Genomic DNA, 14,276 nt, shown 5'->3' with positions numbered 1-14,276 from the left:
AGAAATTTTCAGTCTTCTTCCACATTAACAATACACAATTTGACTGTTCCAAAAAGCTTTAAACATCTATACAGATACCAGTCTATTTATGCAATTAATACTCAATATTGGGGAAAAAAAAAAAAAAAAACTTCCTTTAATGACTTTCTGGGTGACTTAACAGCCAAGATGCTGTAATGAAGTGATCAATGTTCTCTGCAGGTTTCTTCTTGTGGCAGACACACTATCTGAACACATGCCACTACTCAGTTTGAATATAACAACTAGGGAGAGCAGCAGAAACATCAAAGTCAAATTAAAGCAGCCACCATTTGATAAGATTACTGTGTTTTTTCTATTTACCTGACCAAAAATCTCACCTGTGACTCAGTGGCTATGTCCACTAGGTCCACTCGCATGAGACAGGATGGGTCTAAATCCCAAGAGACTACTTGTCCTCAGTGAGGAATGACTACACTGCTAAACACAGGGTTCACATAACTTTGAGGTCAGTCATCTATACATTGCTGCAAGGGCTCTGTGGACACATATTGATTATAAATCTCCTCCATCCTTCCAGTGTGCAAAAGCAGAAGGACACAATAAAGCAAACTTATTTGCCCAATGCTGAATCCCTGGTGCACTCCAAAAAAGAGCAGCACTTCCCATGAAATAGCAGAATCCAAGGCTTTCTGCTCTCAGAGAGCTCTACCATGTACCTCAAATCTATGTCTGAGTAACGCCTTGTGTGTGAACAGTGTCGCTCTATGAGGAGGTCAGCCAGTACACAGCATACACAGAAGAAAATTTCTGAAAAGATGGTTATGTAATTTAAATAATAAAAGCACAGAAAAACAGTTCTTGGGTTTTTGTTTTGTTTTGTTTTGTTTTGTTTTTCAGGCAGATTCAGGTATTATTTCTCAAAATGAGTTGCACTTGGTCCCTATTCAGAAAAGTTTTTAGGGGTAGCATGATGCCTCATTAAAATCAATGGTACATCTAACCTGCCTTTCATGTATTCCTCACTGGTGGTCCTCATGATCAGAGTTGTTGTGTCTGTACCACAAGATCTGTCAGGCAGTTAAAACTGAGCATACTGGGGGCCATGTACCACTATATAGCATTAGCATGCCATGAAGATTTTGATGCAGAGGTACGTGCTGACCAGCCATACACAAGTTATATGCAAGGCCTTTGTGGCCTGCAGATCATAGATTACATATACTCACAGCAGACACACTGTGTGAACATATGCCACTGCAGATTCCCCTCAAAGGCTGGATAGCCGTCATCATAAGCAAGGAGGCTTACCATGTTTAAAACTGTCCACATGGTTATGGGGTTTGCTGGAACCAAGATCTTCATGAGCATTGAGATACTTTGCAGGATAAACAAAATTCCCACCCAGTGGGAACATAAATCTTGTCCACTGAGGTCCTGCTGTTCAATAAGAAAAATAATTTTCAGTCAGTGACTCTAATAGAAACTACATAAAAAGGTTTTGGGTGGTGGGACAGCTGCTTCAGAGCATGCAGTATTTGAAGTATTTTGGACCTTGTTTTCCCCGGAGCTAACATACCCTCCTTATTATACAGGAATCTGGTATGGGATTCTGGAAGGCATTGGAATTCTTTCTGTTATCACAAATGCATTCGTTATAGCTGTGACATCGGATTTCATCCCTCGACTTGTTTATGCTTACAAATATGGACCTTGTGCAGGCCAAGGAGAAGCTGGACAAAAGTAAGCTTTTCCTTAGGAAAACAGTTGTGCATGAAAAATCTCTTACTTCTTGAATAGATGCGACAGTACCGTCTGTGTATGTACTGATTACACTAACCCAAATGTATTGTTTGTGCTTAGTTAGCAGATACTAGGCATAGATATTGACACTTTGCATATTCATAGAGTGGCTTGCTGAGTGACTATAATCTATGACATTAATTCAAGGAAAACATGGCAGAACTGTTGCAGAAATTTGGCATGTCTAATAGTATGCTGCACAAGTTGCATTTCCTAGCTGGTGTACATGGATAAAATCCTCTCTTCATTACAAAGCTGTGCAGATATTTATCAGTTACGGATTTGATTTAATCGGCATTTGAAACTTATTCATTAAGCTGTATTTCCTGTATTCAGTATGTGTTGTTCCAAAAAGTAGTGTCTAACAAGATGAAGCAGTTCCCAAGTAATAAATCAAGATACACTTACAGAGCAAAGTAATTTGTCTTTCTTCTAAAACTAGAGTCCTTCAATTACATCTTTCAGGAGACATTTGTGAACTGAACCCCTGCTGCCTAAGTAGATTTTCTTTCAGTGTTGGTAAACACTGAGATTACTTTAGAGTGTGCACACTGCCAGCAAGTACGAGTATAGCTGCTACATTGCAACTTGTAAAACCCTGGCTGTTGAGCAGAGGGAAGGTCACTGAATCGAGCTGACCATGGATGGACACATTTTGCAAACAATCTGATAGCTCCATTAGTAAGAACCTGCTGTTCAGAGAAACCCAAGCTAAACAGGAGAGCTTACGTTCTGCTGTTGGACTTAAGGCAGATTGATTTTTCTTCCTTGCTATAGGAAGTGGTTTCTCCTGTCGCTGCTTTTTTTGCCATCTTTTGGTTGTCAATACTGTTTAACTGTACTGACAGAAGAAGAGCAGCTGGTGTTGCAGTTCTTGATTAGCAATGCTGCTAACTTGCTGTCCTACAAGGGGTCTGGCATTTTAGTAGGTACCTGGGGAAACGTTCCATTTATTTTCATGAAGAGTTAAAGTCCCTTTGCTGGTAAGGTGTTTGGTCTGGTGCCAGTTGTTGCTGAGCATGTACCTCTGCTTGTGCTGTGATGAAGAACCATAGGACACTGAGGCACTGTCAGCAATTTTCCTTGCTACTGATTTTCTCAGAGCCACTGCGCAGGACAAAAACAATGCCTTTAGAAATCTGATTTGTGTAAGGAATCAAATGACTCACTGAAACTTGTTTTGAAACTTGTTCTGCATAGGGGAAGTAGCTTGGCTCACAGAGAAAGCTCTTAATTTTTTACAAAACTCTTGTACAGTGTTATCACACCTTTGCTGCTCTTCTGAGTGAATTTCTCAGTTGAAACCATCAGATATTAATCCTGTGGAGGAGCCAACTAACATAAAAACTATATATGTCATCATTCTAGATATTGTTATTCATAACTCTGTTACAAAAGCAGGAAGCTATTAAAAAATACACAGGAATATTGAATTTTCTCAAATTAAGGAGTCAAGAACACCTGCTATTAACTAACCATGAGAGAGGTTCTCCTTTCTTTCCCAAGACATCTGTAGGTATTAGATCTGTATAACACCCAGTGATACTAGAAAAATATTGAGATTAAATTAAGTTCCAAATCCAATCATTATGGAGATTTTGACTCAAAGCTACATGGTAGTTAAATGCAATTTCTGAAAGGTTTTAAAATCCATAGTTTAAAAAAAAAAAAAAAGTCAACTCTAACTGTACAGAAAATGATATAATGGAGAATTTCTTAAAGCTTTTTGAATCTTAAAAAAAAAAAAACAACCAGAAACAATAACTCAAATTTAAGCTTTCTGGTTTCGTAGTGCTGAATTTTAATGATAACAGTATTAGACCAAGTCCACCAGATCACGCCAAAGTGGATTTTTAAACTTCTGTGTAGATCACCCAAGGCTGTTGATACCTGCAGCAGCTCTTGGCAGGACAAAATTGATTTTCAAATATACTTTAAAAGCAGCTTTCACACCTAAGTTGCCTGACCTATCATTCCTCTGTTCAGATACTTGTCTAAATAACTGTAGAATTTTTCTAGAAGTCAAAGCAGTATTATAGCAGATCTGGTTCAATGGATGTGTAAGAATCACTTTCTCTTGCTGTCTTAAAAATCCCTGTGGGTAAGAACTGCCTGGCAAAACTGTACCAACAGGGGTACTTAGAAGCTATCCTTATGGTAGCTAAATTTGTTCATTGATTACAGCTTTTGAGAGAATTAGCTGTGTTTTGTGTGGTAATTATATTCATCTTTTGGGTTCTAATACAGTATTTAAAGACAGTATGCAGTACTGTTTCATGGATGGCTAAGATTGTACCTCTTTCAGTGTTGCAAAATAGGTTTTAAATATCTTTCTGATTTGCTCAGTTCAGCGTATAGGTTAGGCGAATGAAGATAGGTTGATTCAATCCGTCCTTCACCCTCGCTCAAAATCTAGTAACCCTTTATAATTCTGTTGATGGTCTCTAAGTTTAGATTTGTAGATGATTTGGGTCAAGTATATCAAGAACAGTGGGACAGTGCTGAAAACAGATGGCCACAGTGGTGATGTGGCTGCTTATTTCAGGTTTTGCTAGCTGCAATCTTTTCTTAGTTGACCGGGGAATTTAGCACTTTCTCATCTCCACAGCTCTGCAGCATGCTGAGCAGTGTGTATAGACTTCTTTGTGCTTGAGCAGTACAGAGTGAAAAGCACAATGCATGTGCCATATCTCTCCTCAGCCTTATTAATACTAAATTTGAGCCTTCTTGTGACTCCTACAACCCTTTATCAGGCAATGCACATTCTCCTACTCAGTGTTCTCCAAACTCTGCCTAACCCTCCCAATGCTCAGCCACCCTGGGATCTGTTAACAATGAGTTCCTCTGATTAACTAGACATTTTGTAAAAAAAATTAAAAAAAAAGTCATATTTCCCTTAGCTTGTTTTAGGTGTATTGCTATTCCATTTAATTTAATGTCCCTTTGTGCTTGTACCAAGTGGGTGACAGTGGGAGTATTCTAATTATCTTCCAGGTGCCACTCATTATTTTCTAAGCCTCCCTTCTTTTCAAAGGTAACCAGTCCTAGTCTTCACCATTATCTTTGCCAATAAAAATCTGTCATTGCTTCACTTTTATTGTCCATCTGATCTACTTCAGAATTCTTTTATACTGCCTCAGTACCCCTTTCAAATATTAATAAGCATCACAGTTAAACTGCAGATTTCGTGAAACCCAGAGAACATCCTCCTGGGTGCAACAGTTAATGGAAAAACCTTGCTGTGTCTTGTCTAAAGGATTTTTTCCCCTCTAGGTGTATGGTTGGCTATGTTAATGCCAGTTTATCAGTATTTCTGGTGTCTGACTTTGAAAACCGCTCAGAACCTACATCAAATGGAAGTGAATTCTCTGGTTCACCATTAAAATATTGTAGGTAAGTATCTGATCAAAATACCTTTCTGCTTTAAGACATTTTAAAGGGGAAACATCATGGTACATTTTGGGTTGAAACTGCTTTTCAGAACTTAACAAACAAACAACAAAAAAAAACTGTGCTATTCAAAGATGCACGTGGCATACGTCTTGGTTGTTACCCACATGATTCCTTCCTTAGATGCTGGAGAATTTGAAAAGTGGATATCTGGGAGATGTTCCTAATACAGGATTAGTATAATGTCATGGCTTGAATCAGATGCAACCATCGTGGAGAAATATGGCATCAAAGGGCCAATAATGAGTGACTGATTATATCAGATGAAGTTTTAATCAGATTTTATCATATCCTGTACAAGGAAGTCAACTAAAGATTGCATAGAAGTGACCACATTGAGTTATTTCACGTCTGTCTGGCATAAACAGGGTCTGTCCTAAGCTACCTTTATGAAACATCAAGTCAATCATTTCCTAACAGATGAATAGTTAATATGTTTGTCATTGCTTACAGGTATAATTATTAGTAGTAATCATATGCTTCTGGTTTGAATCAGAATAAAATGAGCAGTTAATCATCTTTGTGTCTTCATCATTAGCCAGTAGATTGGGGAAATAGCAGTCTGAGAGTAGCCTGTGATGAGACTTGCAACTGATTAATTTTAATGGTCCAGAGAATCAAAGTCTTAAATGGAGTCCCAGGCAAAAATAGCAAATGGCAAATACTGTTGCCATTTTTCTATGGCAATACTAGTTTGCCGGCAAGAGTCCTGGTAGCTGCAGGTACAGGTAGCCCCAGTATTTTTCACTTTGAAAAATTAATATATGTTTTCATGAGTGCCTCAAGAAAAAGATTCTCTGTGATACACCAAAAGTCACTGATACCTTGTGATATCATCGCATTTTTATTTGTACTTATAAGATCAAGTGGTGTAGCATAGTGAGCTGTGTGTGAGAGAGAGAGATTAATGCTTTCATTTAAATAACTGATATTTAGGACTCTGTTGAAACTTATTTTTCAGAAAGAACATCCAAATGTTGAATCCACAGGTAATATTTTCTGTGGAGCAGAGCTGCTTTCAGAATACTTCATTCCCCATAGTTTGCCATCACACCTTTTGATAACGTTTTTGGATTCTGATAATTTTCTTCTTTAATTTCTTTCTTCCCCAGCTTCAAGCATGAGGTTGCTGCTACTTAAAGCTAGTGGTAGAAAACCCATCAATAAATGCAAAAGTTGTCGCCTCAATATCCCATATATAGAATGCTATTAAAACTGTTGCCATAAATCTCTAGAAGATAAATCTGTTCTTGGAGGGACACTGAATTGTTATGTATATCTACCCTTGAAAGAAAGTGAACATCTTACTTTCTTTAGCTGCGTTTATCAGCTACTTAGCCCATCTGAATTCTGCTAAAGCATCAGTCATTTTAATTGCATTTTAAGCCAGGTATTGATAGTGAGGTAAGGAAATATGTCCTGCTGTAGTGTAGGCACTTTTCCAGGAAGGCAGTCTGTCTGAACAAGAAACAGTGGTTATATTCTGTTAACTCAGCCAGAACCTAGATGATGCCATGCTATACTGATTGTTTATTAAATGTTTCCCCATTTCTTCACGTGTAGTGTGTGCTTCCTAACATGGAGACACACTCTATTGACTTGGGACTTTTGTCTGGGGGCTTCTGTTTTCAGGATGCTTAGGATATTGTAAAACATCCTAACCTATGAAGTCACAGTGCCATTTGCAGAAGGGCAGATCATCTCAGATTTAAGATTTTGCACTGGAGATAATACAATTTGATAGGGTTTTGTTCCTGACTTAGACATCAAGACATAGTGTATTTCATTTAGTGTAGCACCCGCTGCAATCTAAGGTGAATCTTCAGGGAGAAATGTGCATTATCTCTCATAGAGATGAAATAACCATTTGTTTCTTTTGTTCATCTGTGTTTTCTTTAGTTTCTTAAAACTAACTTATATATGGGATTTGGGGAATTTATAAATCATTATAAAATGAATTTTCTGTCCCATGTAGAAAACAAATTAAGGAGAATACAATTTTTCCACTACTTTTAAATTGTTTCTGCAATAATATGTTGGAATTATCATGTTGCTAATAGAAATATGTTGCAGCAGGGCAGGTATTTTACTAAATAAAATACTTTGCTTGTCTTTCAGGTACAGAGACTACCGAGACCCTCCTCACTCCCCAGTGCCCTATGGCTACACGCTGCAGTTCTGGCATGTGCTAGCAGCACGGTTGGCTTTCATTATTGTATTTGAGGTCAGTGACCATTCAGGTGACAAGTATTTATAACAAAAACAACAAAGTGAAACAGATTTCCATTTTAAGCTTTTTCATTGGGCTGTTCCATGATGCCACCTCTTGAGCTTCTTGTGTTAGTTTCTGCTATTTGCATTGTGCTTTATATTCTCCTATCTGTTTTCTGAACAGTCACAAGTATTTAGGTTTTAACAAGCAGGGGAATGCAGCAATTTAAAAGCTATAACAGTGACATGCAAAGGAGAAAGAAATGATGCTTTTAATTACTTTTTGAGTTTTGGCATTAGTACCCTAGTTAGGCTGGAAAGATGTATGTGGGCTAGTGAGTAAGTATGGAACATAATAAGAAAAGATAAAATTTGAATAAGTGAAAAATGAAGATAGTTTAAGTTACAGTGTTTATTCATTTAGCTTTTTTCTCTATTTTAAATACCAGTCATTTCCACAGAATGATTAGCATCACAAAGCTGAAGATGATAAAAAAGATTAAATACCTTTGACAGCGTTCATAATATTAGTACTTACTGTCACTATCTCAAAAATATTTAAAACAAACCAGAGAAAACCCAGCTTCACATGGCTGGTATTCCCATCCTGATTTTGAAAAAGAGAGAGAAGAAGGTAGATAAATAAGCTGTGATCATTTACAAAATAAGATGCAACTCATAAGGCCTAAATTTCAGGTGCCTGAATATTTCCTGTCTGAACCCAAGTGCTCAGCACAAGCAGTTTCAGATGCATTTTATGCTGTGAAGAAGCCAAACAGGGAACAAAAAAATTTTAACTACTCTTTACTCAATCCTCTTCTCTGAAGTCATAGCAACATGGTTTCCAACACAGATATGGAAGCTGTAATCACCATAAATTATTGGCATACTGTTCATGAATACATACTGCATTTCTGACTCACGTTACTGTGTAAATTAATTCTGAACTGAGCTCTCAAAGCACCTCTTTTAGACAGAACATTTGAGCTTCTGAGTTAGAAGAAAAGTGAAGGGGAAACCTTTTCTAGATTATTTCTTGCCTTGGGTTGTCTTGGTGGCTCAGCACAAGTCCAAGTGAATTCCCCTGACTGTAGTTTTCAGCCCTCCCCAAATAAAGGTGGAATACAGCATCACAGGCTGGCATCTCTCCTTGCCCTATGCTGGGCTAACTAATTGGAGACCAGTCCTATGTAGATCAGCTGTTCTGTGACCTCTGCCATGCTCAAGGAAACATTAGGGCAAAAAAAGATTTCATAGAGGCCTGGTGGGCTTCATCTCTTTGTTTCCTGAGCTGTCCATACTGAGAGCCAGGGTACCGCTTCCCAAAAAGGACTACAAGAATGGCCTTGGCAGGTCAGCCTAAGGAGTTTTAAAATTGAAGAGAGCCTAGTTTTTTGACACAAATAGGCACTTGGTATATAGGTCATTGGAGATCTTCAAAAGCCACCTGGACATGGTCCTGGCTCCATGGGCCTGCTCCAGGTGGCCCTGCCTGAGCAGGGGGGCTGGACAGGATGACCTCCAGAGGCCCCTTTCAACCTGAACCATTCTGTGATGCTGTGTAAAGGCAGCATGGAATAAGGACAAAGGTAACTGCAGCAAGACGGATCAGTCCTGCTGAAGTATCAGTGCCCGGCCAAATGTGCAGCCTGTTGTGGAATAGCTTTTTGGATCTGCCCAATGCTTGCACAAGAGAACTGACTTTGTTTTGCTCCAGCCAAAGCCATAGACTGGCTCATGGCTGTCTCCCTCAGCAAGGACCACTCCATTTCTTGGCACTGCAAACCACTTCCTTAACTATCTCTGTGAAATCAGAAACGTAATTGCAGCAGAAATGATGCCTGTCTTTCGCTATGAAAGACACTGATAGATGTATTGTGTTTGCCACGGCAGTTACAGTAGAAGATTGCATTAAGAGGTAAGAGATTCAAGACAGGTTGTTGTTGTGTTTTTTTTTCACAAATTAAGTAACTACTTCAGCTCAGACAACCATTTGACACTGACCAAGTGGATGTAATTATTTCTGGCTATCTTGGCCTCCCTCAAAAACAAAAAGTACTTCCTATCACTGTAAGAGGAATTATTTGTCCAGGCTAAACCGAGAGTTCAGTGAAAATGCTATGACTGAAGAAGCATTTTTGTTGTTGTTGTTTTTGGTTTTTTTTAGATTTGGAATACAAACAGCAATTAAGGTCTTGCAGGTTTGAGTTTTTGTTTGTTTGTTTGTTTCTCATGAGGGAAGAATATATGGGAAAATATGTTACATTTTCTTTTCAGTGCCTTTCAAAGGAAGAGGTCTGTTTGGAGAAGTACTTTTATTTCTCCAATCTGGAATGAGTGTTCTTGCTGAGATGGAGGATTTTGGTTTCTCAGCACCTCCTCTCAAGTGAAGTGTGTACATCTCCTAGCACCATCTTTGATCAATCAAAAGAGGACTCCTGAGCTGTCCTCCCCCATCACACTCAAGCTTTGCTGTGGCATGCCTAAAACACGAGGGACAAAAGATCACCTTGTGTTTAATTGGGATGTTTAATAAATAGCAATATGCGTTTGGATTAGAGATACAGAGTGTAAGTTAAAAAAAAAAAAAAAAAGCTTTGTTTTGTATGGGTAACATTGCTTCCAGTACTGATGCAAGAGTTTTCCAGCAACAGGAAAGTATTATATCATTTGATCTTCCTCCTCCTGCAGAGGAATCCACTAATACCAGTCCTTGCCCAGACAACCTTACTGTTTGAACACAGAGGTCATACAACAATTTCGAGGCTTCATTTGGACCCAGCTGCTCTTGACCTTTGCTGAGATCCATAGTCCGTTGACTTCGGCTGGAGTTTTTGTGGGGGAAAATCTTCATGATTTGATTTCTTCAGATTTAGTAATGCTTTAGTTCTAACACAGCATCTTTGTGTGAATTGGAAGGAAAGGGTTTTCGGGAGTACTTGTAGTACTTGTAGTACTTGTTTTCTTAAGATTTTCATTCTTCAACTTTTTTTTTCTTTTCACAGCACCTTGTCTTTTGCATAAAGCACCTGATTTCCTACTTAATCCCAGATCTCCCGAAAGACCTGAGGGATCGGATGAGGAGAGAAAAATACCTGATTCAGGAAATGATGTACGAAGCAGAATTAGAACGTCTACAGAAAGAACGAAAGGAAAGAAAGAAGAACGGAAAATCTTATCACAATGAGTGGCCATGATGGGGTGAGGAAGAAACTGCTTAAAAGAAGATAGGAATTCAGTTTATAAAAAAATTCCTGGTTTTCTGCAGTGGAGAGTGCAGTGAAAGAGGATTAGTTAATCACTGTTGTGTGCACTTATCACAAGTGTGCCCATGGTTAATATGGTGTATACTGTGGTAAATCTTTCGAAGTTAGGGGTCTTACAAGGCTTAGTCTTCTCCAGAGCTAATGTTGGCATGAGCAGAGCAGACCAATGAGTAAGTCTCTGCACTCTTTCCAGGAAGCTCCCATGCATGACTTAAGTTCAGGGCCCTGAACTTTAAAGCAATTATATATCTTACAGTGCTTTACAGAACCATGGCTCCTGCTCATGACCGAGCTGCTATTTCATAGCCAATGACTGCACATTAACAACACAACAGTACGTGTCCATGTGTGTGGCCAGCACCCGCAGCATATGCACGGCAGTGATGGCTTCTCCCATGGTGGACTAAGATGTGTTAGCTTGCATTTACCATCAGTTAAGGTCACATATGTGAACTGTTTCTATAACTTCAGCAGTACCTAAGTATTTTTAGGAGGATATGCTTGATCATGAGCACAATCCGCTGGTCTAGCAATTTATGTGTGCAGAAGTGCTGGCAGATAGACAAGCATCCAAATGTGGCCAGAGGTGACTAACTGTAGTGTCACTTATTTGGAAGTATTATTGTGAAAGGTTGGTAACAAGTTTTAAATATTTGAACGGTGCCTATTCAGCTACAGGACTGTCTGCTCTCTGAAGGAAACAAATCAGGATAGGACATCTTGCCCAAAATTGCCAACATAGTTGTATTGCCAGATCACACCTAGGCCCCATCGGGAATTAGGGTGTATGATACACATAACAGCAGACAGTCTGTGTCTTAAAGACCTAAGTGGGAAAAAAAAAAAAAAAGAAAAAAAAAAACCAGATGAACAAGGTCAGCAGAACAAGAGAACACAGTCATTCAAAATCTCTGCTCTTGTAACTTTTTCTTTATTCCTCTTCGTTATCTAAGGAGGGGAGGAGTGGGAAACAACCAGACTGTGGTAACACAAAATGGCTTGAAATCCTTCATGCACAACAATTCTACACAGGCTGTAGAATTAGATTTGGCTGAAATGGGCCGCTGTCTATATCCTTTTGCAAATCATTTACCATTAAGAAATTAAAGAATTTGCTGACCATTAGCCCAAAATAGGAGAGTTGTAAGTCTGAAGACTGCTGAAGTGTTGGATGGAGCAACATGAATCAAAATGCTGAGTGTTGTGAAAGCCCTACCACCTCTTGTCTCGAAGTGGTAACACTGCAATTCTTGCAGAATGTGCGGAGGCATAGTCAGCCACAACATGAAGAAGGAGGTTCAAAAGCCAAGACTGTAAGAAGACAGGTGGAAGTAAATGTATATCTTGGTGACGATACAGCTAGATACAAAATCCAGGAGCTGATCAATTCACTTTACCCTTTTCCAAATAACTGGAGCTCCATCAGAAATATCAAGGAATATTGACCTTGTTAGTCTGAAGGTGTTTTAAGAAGGAGGAAAAATCGGCAAATTGTTCCTACAAGTTCCTCTAGAAACCATTTGACAGAAGGGCCAGAATTTGCCCTTCTGGAGTGACCACACAGTGCATGACCCTGTGGATGGATGCCTCGGACTCAACAAGACATCAGGACCACTTGCACATATTGCCAAATTAGATCCACTAACTTTTTTCCACTGCAGGGTAGAACTGTGCTAATTCTATGGGGAAGAAAGTTTTAATAAAAGGTAATATGTCTTAGTGGAAGAAAATGTTTGCACCCTGATCTCTGTAGAGCCACTGCCTGCCTACCCTTTGCTTCCTTGCAATAAGGTACATCCTCCAGTAGTGACCGTCATCCTACTTGAAGAGGATAAATGCCACAGCAGCTCCCATTATCAGGTGCTCCTGGTACAAGCTTGGTGTTCCCATGAGGCAGTGTAGTCACTGAAGGGGTTTCAGGATGAATCTGTTCTGTGTTGACTTGGTGCCAAAATGAATGAGGAAGACCACTAATGGTTATGGGGTATATTTCTGCCTAACAAGCAAGTGAACTTGTTTGTTCATCATCGCTTCAGCAGCTGTGGACACAGCCCATATGGGCAGTACAGAAATGGGGATATTCTGTCTCTGTAAATAGGGGATGGAGGTTAGGCAATGGCATCCTTCGATACACACATGCCAGATGGGATAGTATCTACCATCCACCACCTACGGGTGTCTATTGCACTTGCAATCTGGATGCTCTCAAGCAGGATCACCATGCAAAATCACATTCAGACCAAATTTACATGATCAATCGGATTAGATTGCATACCCTCTGTTTAATATCTAAATTAACAGATGACTAGCTTAGGAACTGTTTGCTAAGTAGTAAAATGAGTTGTGAGTCATGCATAATATCAGTCTCACCCAAATGAGTGCAAAGCTTTGCCAACTCCTGCAGTAAGATAAAGCTTTGTCACTGGAGATCTCAGTAACTTCCCAGAACTGAACTGAAATCTAGTAGAGTATAAGTTGACTTCCACTCCAGAGGAATCACAGCAATATAATGTGTCAAAACAAAGTGCATCAAAAATACAATACATACTAATTGCTTTTGATAGAAGTTTTCAACATAGCTACGTTGTGATAAATTTTCATGACACTACCTTACTAGAGGTTGCGTCCTGTTCTGTTCGAACCGAGAATGTGAGCTGGCTGTTTACCAAGCTCGTGTTGAGCATGATGCTGAAAGGGGCTCTGACCTCCCTGGCAGTTCCTGAGTACATTTCTGTCACTTAATGTTGACCAGTCACCCCACTGATGTTTCAGTGCTGCAGAATAGATTTCCCTTTAGTCCTTCAAAGCTATATAGCGGAACACTCAGGAAAGACTACCTCTTTCTATTTATTTCATTAATTAGGAAAATATAATACAAGCAATAGGGTAATAATAATAAAAGGAATTTTAAATGGTCTCTAGATAGCAAATTTATGTCGTTCCCTTCTTTCTGATCTGCTGATGGGTTTTGTTTAAACCTCCAGGTGATGGTCCTATATGTTGTTTACTTACTCAAGCTCCACGAGAGCGCTACCTTCAAAGGAATGAGAAAAAGTGCAACCTCAATGCATGCCACAGACATTTTCCATAGCAAGCAGGACAGCACACATCAAAGGATTTACTGTGAAATCATCCTGCAATCAGCATAGATTGATCTCAATAGACCACTCTTGACAGCAAGCATGTACTTCATGAGCAGTTACACGCCAGTTTTTAAAACAAGGAAAAAATTGTATATTGGGACTGTTTTTCAGCCTGTTTGCTACGTTTTTTGCATTCTGTCCCATATTGGTGTTACAAATCTTAGAAGAAATGTAAATGAACAACCTGGATACTTTGACAAAAGAAAAAGCCTAAGTATAGAACATCATCTGTGTTCAGACCACCAAATATTACAACTGAAACCCTGTTTACAAATCAGTTCTTTCTTTATTTAAAGTCTTTCGGATGGAAGTTATGTTATTTACCATATATATATATAATATATATATAAAGTATATAGAGAGATTGTTTATTTGTAAATAGAAAAAAAATCCTATGAAGAAGAACGTCAAGTTTTCACACTTT

At 38.9% G+C, this 14,276-nt stretch overlaps 1 protein-coding gene across 5 annotated transcripts in view; it reads left to right on the top strand.

The window, feature by feature from the left end:
• ANO4 (anoctamin 4) overlaps positions 1-14,231 on the top strand; it is a 221,241-nt gene extending 207,010 nt beyond the window's left edge. For all 5 annotated transcript variants that reach the window (XM_066994321.1, XM_066994329.1, XM_066994322.1 and 2 more), the window contains 5 exons: positions 1,575-1,722; positions 5,056-5,175; positions 7,351-7,456; positions 10,449-10,644; positions 13,694-14,231. In XM_066994321.1, the coding sequence (XP_066850422.1) occupies positions 1,575-1,722; positions 5,056-5,175; positions 7,351-7,456; positions 10,449-10,640 (566 nt within the window). In that variant the 3' untranslated portion in view covers positions 10,641-10,644; positions 13,694-14,231. The remainder of the gene's footprint in view (positions 1-1,574; positions 1,723-5,055; positions 5,176-7,350; positions 7,457-10,448; positions 10,645-13,693) is intronic.
• The last annotated feature ends 45 nt before the right edge of the window (positions 14,232-14,276 follow it).

Source organism: Anser cygnoides, chromosome 1 (genome assembly GCF_040182565.1).
Source record: "Anser cygnoides isolate HZ-2024a breed goose chromosome 1, Taihu_goose_T2T_genome, whole genome shotgun sequence".
Taxonomy (NCBI): Eukaryota; Metazoa; Chordata; class Aves; order Anseriformes; family Anatidae; genus Anser; species Anser cygnoides.
The sequence above is the reverse complement of the archived record's forward strand: the minus strand, read 5'-3'. Positions and strand labels throughout refer to the sequence as shown.